We start from the raw sequence: 17,647 nt of genomic DNA, 5'->3' as shown, positions 1-17,647 counted from the left end.
AAGTACATGACAAGTGGCCCACTATTTGTCCTCTGACCATGAGGGTCAGGCCTTCAGGCCCTTAAGGTCAAAGGGCCCTGCTGTAAGCCAAGAAGAGAAACAGCAACTATAAATGAAATTTGAGACTGACTCAACAGCTCAACTGAGAAACTTTGGAGTAATTCTGCTCATTTCTAATTTAGACTGAACAGTAAAGTGAACCATGCAGTAGTTCGAGTGATTGCTCATATCCATTCCAGTTAGGTGTGCGTGCGCCACATGCATGTTCGTCGGAAGACTTTTTACCCCAGCAACACTCGGTGGGTTGGCTGGGTGCCCTCTGGAGTGGCACCGCTATGGCACCGGATATATACCCCAGCCGACCCAGCCACCCTTCAGTTCCTTCTTACTGCCCGTGTCTGTCATTGGAACAGTGGAGTGAGGCTTAGCTGACCTCCACTTCCTTAGCTACTCATAGTTCTCGTTCGTTATTGTGTATATAGTATAAAGTTATAATCCTTTATATTATATAGTTATGTTTCTTTACTAGTATAGTTAGTTTTGTAATAGTTAGTGGGGTTCAGGGACTAACCCCTTCCCCGCACCTGGTGCTGGAGCCCATGCCCGGCTCACCCGGTTTCAAACCACGCTTGGCCTGCCACAAGCCGATGCCGACAGGAGATCCGCACGACTCGTTTGAAGTGCCTCGGGGAAATCGCACTTGACAGCCAAGTGCCCCATTTGCAAGGCTTTCAAGCTGAGAACAAAAAAGGAGCGGGACATCAGGCTTAAGCAGCTCCTCATGGAGGCGGCCATCACTCCTCCACTTTCGGCACCGAGCACTGGTCAGTCGGTGAGCAGAAGCGCTTCCATGGCACCGGTACACCCAAGGACTCACGGCACCGAAGTCGGCTCAACGACACTGCCTCTACCCGAGGTTGAGAAAGGCCAAGACTCCTGCTGCTTTGGCACCAACTGCACAGCAGCCAGAGAGTACACCTAAGTCAGACCGCCCGGCGCTGACACCCACCGCAGCACCGACTAAAATTGGCACCGTCAATTCTGGTCCCACAAGGGCCGTCAAGTCCGGCACCTGTTAGCTCCCAAGCGTGTGCTGCAGTAGAGCTCACTATGCCATCCCCGCAGGAGGCGCTCTCAGTGGCGAGGGACCTGATTGCCCTGAGACTCTGCACTGCCTCTACCCCCGGCGAGGGTAATCCAATCCATAGGCAAGCCGACCTTGATTAGACCACCCTCTGTCGGTGCGGCTGACTGGCACCGCTCACGATCCTGCAGATGCTCCAGGTCCAGATGGGCTCTTAGGTCTACTGGAGGTGGCCCCGAGGAGGAAGTCCCTGCCACTGCCTCATCTGGCGAGGAAGATGATGAAACGCCGGGGACCAGCAGGTCTTAAGACCATACAAGACCTGCTGGTCCCAAGACCTGCTGGTCCCCGGCGTTTCATCATCTTCCTCGCCAGATGAGGCAGTGGCAGGGACTTCCTCCTCGGGGCCACCTCCAGTAGACCTAAGAGCCCATCTGGACCTCCTCAGGAGAGTGGCGCTCAACATGAACCTCCAGGTGGAGGAGGTCCTGGAGGTCGAGGACCCTGTAGTGAGTATCCTGTCGGCAGATGCCCCCACTAGGGTGGCTTTGCCCTTTATCAGGATCATCCAGGCTAATGCAGATACCTTATAGCAGTCCCCAGCCTCCATCCCCCCTACGGGAAAGGGGGTCGAGCACAAATACGTGGTACCCTCTCGGGGGTACGAGTATCTATATGTCCACCCTCCTCCCTGGTTGTCCAATCGGTCAACGAGAGGGAGCGCCATGGCCAACAGGCACCAGCCCCAAAGTCAAAGGAGGCTAGGCAAATGGACCTACTCGGCCGCAAGGTGTATTTGGCAGGTACCCAACAGCTCCAGGTGGCAAATCAGCAGGCTCTACTGAGCCGTTATAGCTACAACATCTGAGCAGAAGTTGGGAGATATACAGAGCTACTCCCCCCCGGATTCCTGACAGGAATTCGCTGCATTCCAACTGCCTCTCCTACTTCCTCCTGGTGTGGTCCCAATTGACCTCAGACCTATGGGTCCTACGCACTGTGAAACAAGCGTACCACCTCCAATTTGTTTCATCCCCGCTTTCCCACCTGGTCCCTCTTCAGGGACCCCTCTCACGAGCAGTTCCTCCTACAAGAGGTGCAGACGCTCCTTGCCATAGGAGCAATAGAGGAGGTGCCGCAAAACGAGAAGGGCAAAGGGTTTTACTCCCAGTACTTTCTGATCCCCAAGTCGAAAGGAGGCCTCAGGCCCATCCTAGACGTGCGAGGCCTCAAGAAGTTCATGATAAAGTTGAAGTTCTGCATGGTCTCCCTAGGGACCATTATCCCATCCTTGGATCCTGGAGACTGGTATGCTGCCCTCGATATGAAGGACACATACTTTCACGTCGCCATTTTTCCTCCACACAGGAGGTACCTTCACTTTGTAGCCAACCACCAGCACGTCCAGTTCACGGTCCTCCCCTTTGGCCTCTCCATGGCCCCAAGGGTGTTTACAAAGTGCATGGCCGTAGTCACCACACACCTCCGCTGATGTCGGAAACAAGTATTCCTGTATCTGGACAACTGGCTCAGAGGGACCTCCGAGACACAGGTCAGACAGCATATAGACATTGTCAGGGACCTATTCACATGCTTAGGCCTGATGCTCAATGTGGAGAAATCCACACTGGTCCCCACACAAAGGCTAGACTTCATAGGAGCTACCCTGGACTCCAATCTAGCCAAGGCCTACCTACCCCAGCCACGATTCCAGGCAATGGCAATGATCATTCAAGGTCTGCAGAACTTCCCGATGACCTTGGCTTGCACCTGTCTCGGTCTCCTAGGTCACATGACTGCCTGTACTTGTGACCAAATATGCCAGGCTCCGCCTCTGACCCCTCCAAACATGGCTCAACTCAGTCTACCGTCCGGGCAGGGACCCGATAGACACAATAGTCACCATTCCCCCCCAAGCACCCTATGCTCCCTCGACAGGTGGCTAACAGCCTCCCTGGTATGTGCAAGGCTACCGTTCCATCCGCCACAACCCACACTGTCCCTGATGACTGATGCGTCATCTCTCGGATGGGGGGGCTCACCTTGGACACTTTTGTACCCAGGGCCTTTGGTCACCACAGGAGCTGACACTTCACATAAATGTCCAAGAGCTGAGAGCGGTCCACCTGGCGTGCCAGACATTCCAGCAGCATCTACACGGCCGTTGTGTCTCAGTGTTTACAAACACAACGGCCATGTACATCAACAGAGAGGGACTCCATCTTCCCCCCTCTGTCAGGAGACCATCCGACTCTGGGACTTCTGCATAGCCCATTCGATAGACCTGATAGCGTCCTTTCTCCCAGAGGTTTGGAACACTCTAATGGATCAGCTGAGCAGATCCTTCCTCTGCCACGAATGGTTGATAAGACCAGATGTTATTCATTCAGTCTTCCAGAAGTGGGGCTTTCCCAACATAGACCTGTTCCAAACAGGAAATGCCAAGCGTTCTGCTCCTTCCAGGGTCTTTCACCGGGATCAATCTCAGACGCATTTTCATGTCGTGGAAGCACGGGCTGCTCTATGCCTTCCCTCCGTTCCTCCTGGTTCACAAGGTCCTGAGGAAACTCCGCAGGGACAGAGCGCACCTAATTATGATTGCGCCAGCATGGCCCAGACAGCACTGGTACACCACACTGCTCAACCTGTCCATAGCCAGCCCAATTACCCTGCCTCTCCACCTGGACCTCATAACACAGGACTGCGGCAATCTTCGCCACCTGGACCTGCAGGCCCTACACCTCACGGCGTGGCTCCTGCGTGGCTAAACAGGTCAGAGTTATGCTGCTCCGGTCCGGTACAACATATACTCCTGAGTAGCAGAAAGCTTTCCACTCGGTCAACATATCTGGCCAAGTGGAAACGTTTCTCCTGCTGGTGTGAAATGCAGAATACTACTCCTTCTCAGGTCTCAATCCCCACTATCTCGGACTACCTCTGGTCCCTTAAGCAGCAGGGCCTGGCGATGATATCTCTGAGGGTGCACTTGGCGGCCATCTCCACATTCCATCCAGGGGAGAGTGGACACTCTGTTTTCCCATCCTTTAGTTACTAGATTTCTCAAGGGCCTGGAGCACCTCTACCCCAGGTACACTGCCCTGCCCCTACCTGGGACCTCAATCTAGTCCTAAGCAGGCTTATGCTTCCATCATTCAAGCCGTTGGCAACTTGCTCCCTGCTATACCTGTCCTGGAAGACAGTCTTCTTAGTAGCCATTACATCGGCCAGACGAGTCTCCGAGCGCTAATGGTAGACCCACCGTATACTGTCTTTCACAAGGACAAGGTACAGTTGCGACCGCATCCGGCGTTCCTCCCTAAGGTGGTGTCGGCCTTCCATACCAATCAGGACATCTTCCTTCTGGTCTTCTTCCCGAAGCCTCACTCATCTCAGTGGAAACAGTAGTTACACTCCTTAGATGTCCATAGGCGCTCGCTTTTTATATCGATCGGACGAAGCCCTTCCAGAAATCACCCCAACTCTTTGTTGCTGTGGCTGACCGGATGAAAGGCCTACCTGTCTCCTCCCAGAGGATCTCCTCTTGGGTGACAGCGTGCATCTGCACGTGCTATGACCTGGCTCATGTTCCCTCGGGCCATCTCACTGCACATTCTACCAGAGCTCAGGCTTCATCAGCTGCCTTCTTGGCCCATGTACCAATCCAGGAGATATGTCGTGCAGCTCCCTGGTCCTCGGTCCACACCTTTGCTTTGCACTATGCTCTGGTCCAACACTCTAGAGATGATGCAGCCTTTAGCTCAGCGGTTTTGCACTCTGCCACATCTCACTCCAACCCCACCGCCTAGGTAAGGCTTGGGAATCACCTAACTGGAATGGATATGAGCAATCACTCGAAGAAGAGAAGACAGTTACTCATCTTTGTAACTGTTGTTCTTCGAGATGTGTTGCTCATATCCATTCCAAACCCACCCTCCTTCCCCACTGTCGGAGTAGCCGGCAAGAAGGAACTGAAGGGTTGCTGGGGTATATATCCGGTGCCATAGCAGCGCCACTCCAGGGGGCACCCAGCTGACCCACCAAATGTTGCTAGGGTAAAAAGTCTTCCAACGAACGTGCACACGGTGCGCGCACACTTAACTGGAATGGATATGAGCAACACATCTTGAAGAACAACAGTTACAAAGGTGAGTAACTGTCTTCTCTCCTCTATAAAGCCAGCAAGGTACTTCTAGCAATACACAAGCTAACTGTTAGCTAACAAGTTAAAAGCTAAAAGACAACAAGACAGCTGTAAAATTAATGTGTTAGCAGGCATAGGTAAATTAAGCTCTAGTGTATACCTCAACCTGCTAGCTGCCTGGTCATCACTAGGATCGTTCCTCATGTTAGTCACCATACATTAAGATGGCCAGAATAGGCTGCACACAGTACCAAAAGCTCCTTTAAAAGTGCCTCCGTTTCATATGCTGGCGTTCATGGTCAGCCATGGAGCCCTATAATTTTTTTTTAGGTAATAGCTTTTTGCTGATCACAATGCTACTATCAAATTTGACCTGGCAACCACTCCTCCCCCATAATGGGGTAGGCCACGCCAAACCTGAGTGGTGCTGTGACCCTGCATGTGAGGTCTCAACTTCCAGGGTAGGGTGCCAAGCTGCAGGTGAGTTTATCATGTTTTCTAAGTTGTGTTTTATTTTGTATTTGGGAACAACACAGGGCTGTAATCATCAGGAATTGGAAAGATTTAAGGTTCTTTGGGAAACTTTCGCTGTGCATTTCCATGTTTTGTGGTGCCTGGAAGCTGACCTTTCCTTTTGTCAGGCCAGCTTCTATTTTATGTGTTTTCCCTCTTTAGCTTATATTAACTGAGTCAGGGCTGGTGTTGGTTTTTGCCTAGTAGAGAAAGAAGTCTTAAGGGAAGCACACTGAGGCCTCAAGGCATTACTTCAATTAAAAAAAAAAAAAGAAAGTGAAAGTGTGTATTCCACCCACCCCCGCCCGCCTCCACTACACTTTGAAGGAATTAATGTCACTGTGAAAGAGTGACAATGTTACTAACACCAAGAGTTTCCTTAGGGATAAGTTGTCCAGGTTTGGATACTTACATCAAACTATCAAAAGAAAGATGCATTTTGATGCAACTCATATGGAAGGAATTTGGTGTGATATAAACTTGAGGTCTGCCCCTGTGCTCTAAAGGGGAGCATCAGGACACCTGAAGAACCTCTTCTTTGTATGCAAGGAAGTGCACAGATATCCTCAAGTGACTTCTGTATCTATAGCTATGATGGACACAAAGCCATAAACAGAATTGAAGACTGTTTCTCTATATGAATGAATCTGGATTAAAAGTAAGAGCCTAACATGATTGTTATGACAAATACATGGCTAACGGGAGAGTTTCCATTAACACTTAGAGCACCTGTACAGCCCCGGAAGAACAGCTGGAGTTTATCATTTTTCTGAATTCTGGAGGAAGATCAGCAACAAAATCCTAGCAAGCTACAGTAAAATATTTGGTTGCCAGATCTGTTTGATTTTTGGCTAACACATCGGGCTGGAGTATCTTTAACATCATTACAGGTGAATTTCTGTATTTAGATGGGTTATGTGGGATTCCATAGCTTAACCTGTGCATAATGCTTTCATGTAGCTACAGATAGCCCTATGACTGCCCCATATGCAATTGCTGGATAATTTGTTCTGTAATGGAAGCTTTTTTTGAAAGTTAAGTCTAGCCCTTATGGTTGAAAAGAACCTTCATGAAGTGTACCGAATGTAAGTGGATGAAATGATGTCAGCAGACATTCTGAAGCAGCTGGGAAGCGTGAACTTCTCCCAGTCATGATGGGGAGTTAATGCTAAATCCAAGTTCACTGTTAACTATTTCAGTGCTGGACCTTAAATAAACAAACTAATGTAACTGTCCATTGTGGGATATAGCAAGTTGTAGGGGGAGGTGTAGCATGGCAGCTCCAAGCCATAAAGCAGTTCTTAAACTTTTTAGACTACTGTACCCTTTGAGGAGTTTGATTTGTTTCGCATACCCCAAATTTACACCGGACTTAAACTACATGCTTACAAAATCAGGAATAAAAAATTTAAAACAGCGTCACACACTTATGAAATTGCTTTCTCTCTCATTTTTACCATGTAATTATACAATAAATCAGTTGGAATATTGAAATGTAAGTACATAACAGTATAAACAAGTCATTGTCCATATGAAATTTTAGTTTGTACTTACTTTGCTTGTGCTTTTTATGTAGCCTGTTGTAAAACTAGGCAAATATTTTCCTGAGTTGATGTACCCCCAGGAGACCTCTGCATACCCCAACAGTACAGGTATCCCTGCCAAAGGATTACTAGGCTGAAGGGAACAAAGGCTTTTGAATCCACCTTACTTTAAAGGTAAGTTTATGGCCAATCTCCTCCTGCCAAGAAGGTGAGGGGAAGGAGATGCTTACCCTCTCCGTGTCCAAGAACCTCAGTTTCCTCCTCAGTAGCAAAGGTATCAAGGCTGCTTCTCAAAAAGCGTCCCTATCCAATTTCTGACCCTACTTTCAATGTCATTATATATTTACATTACAAAAGCCCAACACAAAGTTTGGGTATGTAACTGCATCTAAAAAATACAATACTATGCTGACATTATGCATTTTCATATTTGATTCATTAAAAGCCTGCTACCAGATTTCTAGTTTGCCATAATGTTGTAGAAATCAGAGAGTTTAGCCAGACATAAGGAACACAGCACCCTACTCAGATGCCCTTCAGGAGCTAATTCAAAGAGTTTTATGCACTTCAATAGCAACAAATGGAGTATTAAAAAAAAAAAAAAAAAAGAAAAAAAAAGAGTGGACCACAGACTTCCAATCAGCCAGCATCTGTTTTCATCCAGCATACGCACATCAAAAATGTGTGTAAGTAGGATTCTTTGGTCCTTCCATGCTTAAAGTGACAGACCAAGGCAGTTGGGAAGGAGGGCTTGGGGTTACTGATGCATAAGACATGGTTTGTCTAGATCAGTTTTGCAACACAACAAGAGTATTCCTGACCACACAAGTTAAAGGCACACTGGTTATATAACAATTAATGCAGACAGAACATGGGGCTACGTGATCCCTTATGTTAAGGCCAAAATTGATAACTTAGTGGAAATCTGTGTCCTGATTTAAAGTGTTCTTTAGGATTTTTGTTATAAAAAGAATAGATTTATTCTTGGTGATATACACCTACTGCAATCCCAAAACTCTCTTTATTCTGCTATCAGCCTTTGGCTAGGAAGCGATCTTGGTTGGTTTTCTTTTACAGTATCATTAAGCTCTGATTTTACTTATCAGATAATGTGAAAGTTACTCTGAAAGATGAGGTACCATTAGTTCTACCATGGCAGCAAGAGAAGAGTTGCACTGTTTAGAAGTACAATAAAGTGAAAAGATGAAAATCTCATTTCAAGGAAGATTAAAAACAGAGCTAAATCAACTTATGATTGATTAAAGTTATTTATTGCACTCCAACAGTAAGTGGAAAAACCCACAATATTTACACTTTAAACATGAACTTGCCCTGCACTGGAGAAAGCAGCATTTTTCTAACTTGCAAGAATACCTGCTTATGCAGACCTGAAATTCAGTAACAGAAAGAACTTGTTTAAGGACTAAGAAATTTTAGGATGGACCATTTTAATAAGCTTATAAAAGAAAGTAAAGGCAGTTTAAGTTTTAAAAGTATCAGAAGTTTCATAGGAGAAAAGTAATGAGTAAGCAATTTCTAAGCCATGGATTAGTGAAGTCTCTAGAATATACTCTTTGGTAGAAGTCCAGAAAGGAACTTAACACTCATGATTCAAGTTGTATTTCCTGTAAGGGGTATGTTTTACTCTTCCCCTTTAATCTTTTCCATTCAGAGATGGTTACTTTCTAATTTAAGAGTGGTATGGTTTGGTCACTTTGGAAGTCAATGAAAATCCTTTATTCGCCAAAGAGTAGTATACAGCAACCTCCAACCCTGCCACAGAGTGAAGAGTGCTATATCTGGTTAACTAATTTCTATGATAAAATAAAACTACGGATTGCTGTTAATGGACTCTTGCATCTGTCTTCATTTTAGAAAAGCTTTGAATAGTACAAAAAGAACCAGTTTATCTAATCTAAACTGTCCATTTGTACAAGTTTTTTCCATATTGAAGCTAGCTAATTCTAATATTAAATGCCAGTTTCTCAAACTGAAGTATGCAAGATCTCATTTTGGGTATGTCTACACTACCCACCAGATTGCTGGGTAGTGATTGATCTATCAGGGAATCGATGTATCACCTCTAGATGAGACACAACACATTGATCCCTGAATGCGCTTCCTATTGATGCTGGAACTCCACCAGTACAAGAAGCAGAAGCGGAGTCGACGGGGGAGCGACGGCCATTGATTCTGCACCACGAGGATGTGAAGAAAAGGAGAGTCATCTTATGTGGTGGTTCCATTCTGCAGTTAGCGCGTAAAGCAAAAACCGTGTATAGTAAAAATTACATTGGGTTGAATGGCAGGCGGAATCGCCTGCACTACAGGTACAGTATTAAAATTGTCTCTTTTTTGCTGACCGCGTAAAGCTGAAATCATGCATGTTACAGGTCTGTAGCATCTTGTGCGCATTTAAGTCGCTCTAAGATATGTCAACTTCAACTACACTATTCTCACAGCTGAAGTTGTGTATCTTAGATTGATTCTTTCCCCTCCACTCCTCCAGTATAGACCAGGGATTTGTCAGACATGCTATTCTTCTGAAAAGGTAGATTTACATCCACATTGATACATACAGGTCTGCCAACAACTGCTCCCACAAGCAGAACAAAACCAGAATGAAAGTTAATACATCTAACACCTCATAATTCCCTGCAAGAAACACTGACTCTGTTATTAAATGTTTGAGTAGAGATTTTGTATTATATAGTTTCTGCCCACTGGTCTCAGTAATGCAGAGCATTCATTCCAGGAAATCTCTTATAATTAAAATTAGGATTAAAGCTGTAATGTTACCTCCTTGTTTTGTTTACTTACTAAATTTTACAAGTTGGCAAGTAATTCTCAGTGAGACCCTTAGTCACTGGAAAACTAGTTATATTAAGATCAAATATTTATGTGTAAATTGTTTTATTTGAAAAGCCAGTCTGTGCAAGTACTTCCCATCCTTCCATCCTTCCCCCCCCCAACCCCCAATGTTACGTTTTAGTCAAATGTTTCTGAAATTCTCCAATAGTTGGAATCACTAACAAGGTTTCATTATAGCATTTGCTCTAGCCTATTTTTTTTTTTTTTAAGATCTTGTAGGCAGTTGTCCAGATTACTGAATATTTTAGAAAGTCAAATGATTGCAAAAATGTTTTGATAATATGCAAGTCTTTATACTCAATGATGGTACTTAAATCACTACCTTGTTTGAGAAGTGTTTTTTGCTGAAGCCACTCTAAAACTTGTTACATAATCCTATCAAGAAGCAAAGCTAGTCAGCTTCACAGAAACAAGCCAAACATCCTGGTTTGTCTTGAAGTCCAAGATTAAACCTGACCCAGAACCAATCTAATCTTGAATTTGGGGGTTAAATTAATTCTTTCAACAATTAATTACCCTTCAAAGGATTTTTACCATTTATCAGGAGATTTCTGAAGTGCTTCTCATTTCAAGGCTGCTTCTAATTAGCCAGCACAAAAAACACAAGGTTGTGATCATATGTCAAGTAAGGAATTCAAAAGCCACTATCACAGGGCTGGTCTGCACTTGGGGGGTAGGGGAAATCGATTTAAGATACGCAAAGTATCTTAGATAGAGTTACCTACCATCCTCACGGCATGGGATCGACATCCACGGCTTCCTCTGTCAACTCCGCTAGCGCCATTGGCATTGGTGGAGTTCCAGAGTCGACAGGCACGTGTTCGGGGATTGATATCACGTCTAGATGAGACGTGATATATCAATCCTCGAGAAATCGATTGCTACCCGCTGATACGGCCAGTAGTGAAGACATACCCACAGAGCAGCACTCACTATATAAAAGCAAACCTTTAGAACAATGAAAGATTTGTTTCTGGATTTACTGATATTTAACTTTACTAAGAAATATCTAGACACAGCCAATAGACTAAGTCCACAACTGAATCACCCTTGCTTTCCAATATCCAAAACATTGCAGTTTTGTGATAATGGAAAGCAAGGTAAATTAGCATCATTATCCCAATCTGAAATGCAAAAAAATGCCAGAAAAAACTAAAGGCTTTTTAAAATTCACTTCAGTATCTACAGTATTAGCAACAAATAACAGAGCTCGTTTTCACATTTTCACTGATTCTGTTCTCTTGTACACTGGCAAGATTAGAGAGAGAAAAAAAAAAAAAGGATTTATTGTCTGACTTTTTAGAAGCGGCAAAGTCACACTACTCTTAACAATCAGGTAGCCTGCTGGAAACAGTAACTAGGGACCTCAGTCAGCTCTACTCCCAAAGTAGTGACTACTAAAATAAACACACAAAAACCACCAACTTCAGTTGATCAAATAAACTCTCACTTAGTTAATAATAGTACCATTATAACCTAATATACAATCTTTTCATCCATAAATGCCTCATTTCCAGTTCAAGGCATCACCTGTAGCAGTGGTTCTCAACCAGGGGTCCACAAGCAAGTTTCAAGGGGGCCACCATGCAGGGCCAGCATTAGACTCATTGGGGCCCAGAGCAGAAAGTTGAAGCCCCACTGCATGGGGCTGAAGCCCTGCTACCCGAGTCCTGCTACCCAGGGCTGAAGCCGAAGCCTAAGCAGTGTAGCTTTGTGGGGGGCCTGATGCCAAACCTGGCTTTTATATGCAGAAAACCATTTATTGTTGCACAGGTGGGCTGTGGAATTTTTATAGCATATTGGAGGGGCCTCAGCAAGAAAAAGGTTGAGATCCCCTGACCTATAGGAATATTTCACTATCAAGCCACAGTATTGCAAAATCTACATAAGCAAGAATGTGTTTTGCAAGAGCCATGTGACACACACGACTTGCAGCTAAAATGAAGGGTGGACTTCTGAATGTTAAAGTTGCCAACAGAAAGAGTCACTTTCACAAGAACTGATTTTTTCCAGGTTTTTAAACCTTGGTCCTCTTCCTCTCCAAGAGAAGCTTAATATTCTAAGGACCAAACAAGCCTTAGCAGAGTCTTAAGTATACAATGGCAGTGAGATTTGCTTGAAAATCAAATTTAAATTCTTCCTTCTCCTGTAATGGTTACCTGGATCAAAGTTAAAAACAAAGTTTACTATGAATGTCTGGTCTACTGCTCCTCAGGTCAGTGGAGAAAATTCCATTAACTTTTCATAACAAGTCATGAAATCTCCTCACTCCCATCTGTGAGAAATGCCATGTGTAACCCAAACTCTCCAGAGAGCATAAAAGTCCATAATGGCCTCTCTTTGCATTCCTCTAAGTTGTGTGTTCAGTGACATTTTGTATGGAGCAAAATCCACTTGAAAGATTGACAGGAAGAGGTGATCACTTGCTTTACAGCCTGTTAATAACCAATCAAGACGGATCTGAGTTTGCCAGGGCTGTACACAAATCACTCCTGGGGTCTGACAGGTTGCAGCGACCCAGAGCTTAGCCCGGTGACCTCCGGTTCCCCTCTCATCCCCCTCGCCCAAACCCCTGTGACGTACACGCTCTCTTAAGGCCCAGGAGACACTGCCCTGCCCCTCGCAGGCAGACAGGTGATGTTTATTACCAAAAAAAGCTGTAGCCAAGCCCGCAGGCCAATGAGGTGCCCGGGGACACTCACCCCAGCGGGAGGGAGGATGCCGCCACCTGGCTCTTGCACAGCGCTTCCCACGGCAGCTCTCGCAGCCGGAGATACCAGCCCCTCGGACGCACGTCGCCTCCTCATACCCCTTGGCCAGCCCCACCCTCCTCCTCCAGCACCCCCACCGCTCCCAGCCCCACCACATCCCTGCCCCGGCTCGCACCGCCCCTCGCCGGAGGCGGACACAATGAGGCCCACCGCCCGCCCGCCCGCCCCTCGCACCGGGCGAGCGCCCCCCCGCAGCGCAGCACCGCCCCCCCGGCCGGACTCACTATTCGGGATTCATGCTGGACATATCAGTGGGGGCCCCGCGGCCTCTGGAGAACGAGCTCGCTCTGAGGAGCAGCGGCGGCGGCCAGACCCCCGCAGCGGGAGCTCCGCGGATGCAGGCGTCCGACGGGGCAGCGGAGGCAGCAGCTTCTCCCCCGTCCCCTCGCAGGCGGCAGCCTCCGCTCTGAGCTCCGCAACCCAAAATGGCTGCCAGCCCCGAACCAGGAAACAGGGAAACCTCTCCCCAAGGAGGGTTTACATGGTGGGAGGGCAGCGGCGGGGGACGCTGGGAAAGCGAGTTCCCAGCCACGGGCGCGCTCCCTACATCCTGCCGCAGACTTAGAGGGGTAGGAACTCGCCTTCCCGGCAACCACCGCGCCTCATGCAGCGCATGCGCAATCTGGAGCCTTTCTTTTCTCTCCCCGGTTGACTCGGCTTTGCTGTCCAGGCAGTGGATTGGCTGAGAGGGAGCCGGCCGGGTAACGTCAGCCGTGAGACGTGGCAGCTCGGGCGACTCACTAACCGGACGGAAAGAAGAGGGCGTGGCCGCGGGGTGCGGAGGGGCGGGGCAGCAGTGGGTAGGGGGAGCAAGGGCAGGGCAGGGCAGCAGGGGTAGGAGGTCAGGGCAGCAGTGGGTAGAGGGGGCAGGAGGTCAGGGCAGCAGTGGGTTGGAGGGAGCAGAGGCAGGATGGTGAGGCAGCAGGAGGGCAGGGCAGCAGTGGGTAGAAGGGGCTGGAGGGCAGGGCAGCAGTGGGTAGAGGGGGCAGGAGGGCAGGGCAGCAGTGGGTTGGAGGGAGCAGAGGCAGGATGGTGAGGCAGCAGGAGGGCAGGGCAGCAGTGGGTAGAAGGGGCTGGAGGGCAGGGCAGCAGTGGGTAGAGGGGGCAGGAGGGCAGGGCAGCAGTGGGTTGGAGGGAGCAGAGGCAGGATGGTAAGGCAGCAGGAGGGCAGGGCAGCAGTGGGCAGAGGGGGCAGGAGGGCAGGGCAGCAGTGGGTTGGAGGGAGCAGAGGCAGGATGGTGAGGCAGCAGGAGGGCAGGGCAGCAGTGGGTAGAGGGGGCAGGAGGGCAGGGCAGCAGTGGGTTGGAGGGAGCAGAGGCAGGATGGTGAGGCAGCAGGAGTGCAGGGCAGCAGTGGGTTGAGGGGGCAGGCCAACAGAGGGAGGGGGGGGAAAGCAGGAGTAGGAAGGCCTGGCAGTAGAGGAGCTGCAGTGGGCAGAGGAGAGAGGAGCAGGGTAGGGAGTGTGGGATTGGGGCAGCAAGGGAAGAGTAGGAATATGGTCGGCATTTGGGAATAGAGTGGGGGATCGGCAGTGTGGAACACACCTGCATGCAGCAATGCACCTAGCAGTGCCCAGGCAGTTACACACCCGTTTGGACTGGTGTGGTTTTGAGCAAGGCCAACTATCACAGTTCTCTTCTGTGCCAAACTTAACCAGCATGTGGTCATCTGGGATGGGAACCACTAGGGAAATACTAAATACTGCTGTGCCATAATGCACTGGTCATTGTTATATCACCGTCTCCTTTGGTTTCTGACCAACATTGAGATGCCAGAGCCACTTACCTGTACACATAGCATTGAACACACCATGATACTTATTTTGCCAGCATCAGAGTCTTCAACATGGGGCTCCTTGGTTCTATTCTGATCATTAGCTTGTCTCAGAAGATGCTATCGATGAGCATGCTGCGAGATGATCAGAAGCTGTGTGGGAGCACTGGTCACTACCTAGGGTAGTAACGAAATCCAGATCAAGCGGAACTGAACCATTTGCAACATACTGGCTTATGAATGGGGTTCCATGTGTCTAGCTGAGATAAGCAACACTCAGACTGACAAGAAGGGCCATGAAATAGTTAAGAGACTTGCAATTCAGTACAGTAGAATGGAGACGGTTATAGTAGTTAGCGTATCTGTGCATAAGTTGCTACACATCTTACTGCTTCCTTGTTCCACTGTATATTGAAGATGTCACCTTTACTTACAGATTTATTATAAAAAATGCAACATACCCGTATTGTAACTGCTACTTTAGTCACTGAACTTTCATCTCATCTTGCTTTCAGTCTCCCAACAGCAGAATTTTTTTTTTTTTTTTTGGTTTGTGGAATCTGAGTGTTTTCATGAGCAAAAATGGGTGTAAGGCAGGGTCATCCAGAATTATAATGGGAATAGACACACCATTAAGGCCAGTGTTGATCTGTGGGAAGACAGTTCTTTGAACACTAGAAAAATTTAGAATTTTTTAAAATTCTAGTGTGACGTGCTTTTCTTTGTTGACAGTGAGAAGCCTATTGTGACGATCCACTGAGGCTTGCATCACCACTTAGTCCCCCTTTCCGTTCATGTACTTCTGAGCCTGGCGGTGGCACAGAATAGTGACATCAATATCTGCAGCAGAGTTTTGGAACAGCAATTGTTTAAATCCTTCCGTGGTTGCTACCACATTGGCCACCTGTCAATGCAGCACCATTAAGATCTCCATGACAACAGAACTCACCGTGGTCTTCCCAAACCCAAACTGGTGCTCAACTATCCATTAACTCTCTGGAACAGCTAGCTCCCAAGAATCAATCTCCATTCTCCTTTCTGTGGAAAATAGAGTTCTCCTCCTCATAGTTTTGTTCTGCAATGTTGAGGCTATTTCAACAGAGATGTACAGGAAAGTTTCTTCATTTTATTCCTTCTGGTGTTTATTCCCACTGGTGTTTTTCCTAGATCTTGAGAACAACTGTTTTTTCAGTCTGATTCAGACCCAGTGCTCCACCCACAGTGAACATCCTGCTCAAGTTCCACACAGATGTACATATTCCCAAAGCAATGTGAGTTATGAGACTGTTTCAAAAATAACTCTGTGAACTGCTGCCCTTGGTTTCTGACTCTCCACAGGTTCTCGGACTAAAACATGGAACACTGCAGCCACCTCATAACTGCTTTTCAAAAGTCCCAGTAGACTTTCTGAGCAAGAAGCAAGGCCTGAGTGCCCCACCTGGCCTCCATTTTGAGAACAGGACTTGAAAATATCACCAGTTCCTGGAAATGTATGGGCGATTCTGAGAGATTGAAGAGAGTTTGACCACTACTCTGACACTTCCTCTGGGCTCTTAGAAGGGCCTTTCAAAGTCTCCCACAAATCACTGCTTCAGGAAGCTGTGCTGAGAAATGGGAAGAATGTATCCAGGAAGAAGTGAACAGTGTGATGGTGTAGTACATATGTGGACGAGGGGCAAAACTGCACCCAAAACTACGTCAAGTGTGAATACGCTGTATTGCTAGTTCTAACACCAGTGCTCTTCTGGCCGTTCTGTTTTTTGGCTGCTTGAGAAACTTTAAAGCAGTGGTGCCCAAACTTTTTCTGTTGCACTCCATTACCAGTAATGGAATCTTTCCGCACCCCCTATCATAACCTTATTCCCAGATTTGGACCTTAGCGTCCAAAATATGGGGGTTAGCATGAAAACCTCCAAGCTTAGTTACCAGCTTGGACCTTGTACTTGCTGCCACCACCCAAAAACTTAGAGTGTTTTGGGGCACTCTGGTCCCCCTGAAAAACCTTCCCTGGGGACCCCAAGACCCAAATCCCTTGAGTCTCACAACAAAGGGAAATAATCCTTTTTCCCTTCCCCCCTCCAGGTGCTCCTGGAGAGATACACAGACACAAGCTCTGTGAATCCAAACAGAGTGACTCCCCCTCTCCGTTCCCGGTCCTGGAAACAAAAAGGACTTTCCTATTCCCCCAGAGGGAATGCAAAATCAGGCTAGCCAATTCAACACACACCGATCTCCCCTGATTTCTTCCTCCCACCAATTCCCTGGTGAGTACAGACTCAATTTCCCTGAAGTAAAGAAAAACTCCAACAGGTCTTAAAAGAAAGCTTTATATAAAAAAGAAAGAAAAATTACATACAAATGTTCTCTCTGTATTAAGGTGACACAACACAGGGTCGATTGCTTAAAAGAATATTGAATAAACAGCCTTATTCAAAAAGGATACAAATCAAAGCACTCCAGCACTTATATTCATGCAAATACCAAAGAAAAGAAACCATATAACTTACTATCTGATCTCTTGGTCCTTACACTTAGAAACAGAAGATTAGAAAACAGAACTACTTCTCCAAAGCTCAGAGAAAGCAGGCAGCCAGAAAACAAAGACCTCAGACACAAAATTCCCTCCACCCAAAGTTGAAAAAATCCGGTTTCCTGATTGGTCCTCTGGTCAGGTGCTTCAGGTGAAAGAGACATTAACCCTTAGCTCTCTGTTTATGACACACCCCCCAAATTGCAGACAGTGGGGAAGCTCACTGGCGGCGATTTCCTTCTAGAACTTGAAAATAAACAGATTAATACAACACATGCACCTTTACATATACTACTAAGTATATAACTAACAGACTTTTACATTTTAAGAACACTTTTTAACTACTGGATTCTGGGAAACTCTCACGGGAGAGTGCATCAGCAACTTTGTTAGAAGCTCCTGTGATGTGTTGCATTTCAA

General features: G+C 47.0%; 1 protein-coding gene across 1 annotated transcript in view; it reads right to left on the bottom strand.

Moving 5' to 3' along the window:
* Positions 1-13,373, bottom strand: part of RAB1A (RAB1A, member RAS oncogene family) — a 29,833-nt gene extending 16,460 nt beyond the window's left edge. The window contains exon 1 of the mRNA XM_030557897.1: positions 13,149-13,373. Coding sequence (XP_030413757.1) covers positions 13,149-13,171 — 23 coding nt within the window. The 5' untranslated portion in view covers positions 13,172-13,373. The remainder of the gene's footprint in view (positions 1-13,148) is intronic.
* Between the last annotated feature and the right edge of the window lie 4,274 nt (positions 13,374-17,647).

Source organism: Gopherus evgoodei, chromosome 3 (assembly GCF_007399415.2).
Source record: "Gopherus evgoodei ecotype Sinaloan lineage chromosome 3, rGopEvg1_v1.p, whole genome shotgun sequence".
Classification (NCBI taxonomy): domain Eukaryota; kingdom Metazoa; phylum Chordata; order Testudines; family Testudinidae; genus Gopherus; species Gopherus evgoodei.
This window is presented reverse-complemented; position numbering and strand designations above follow the sequence as displayed.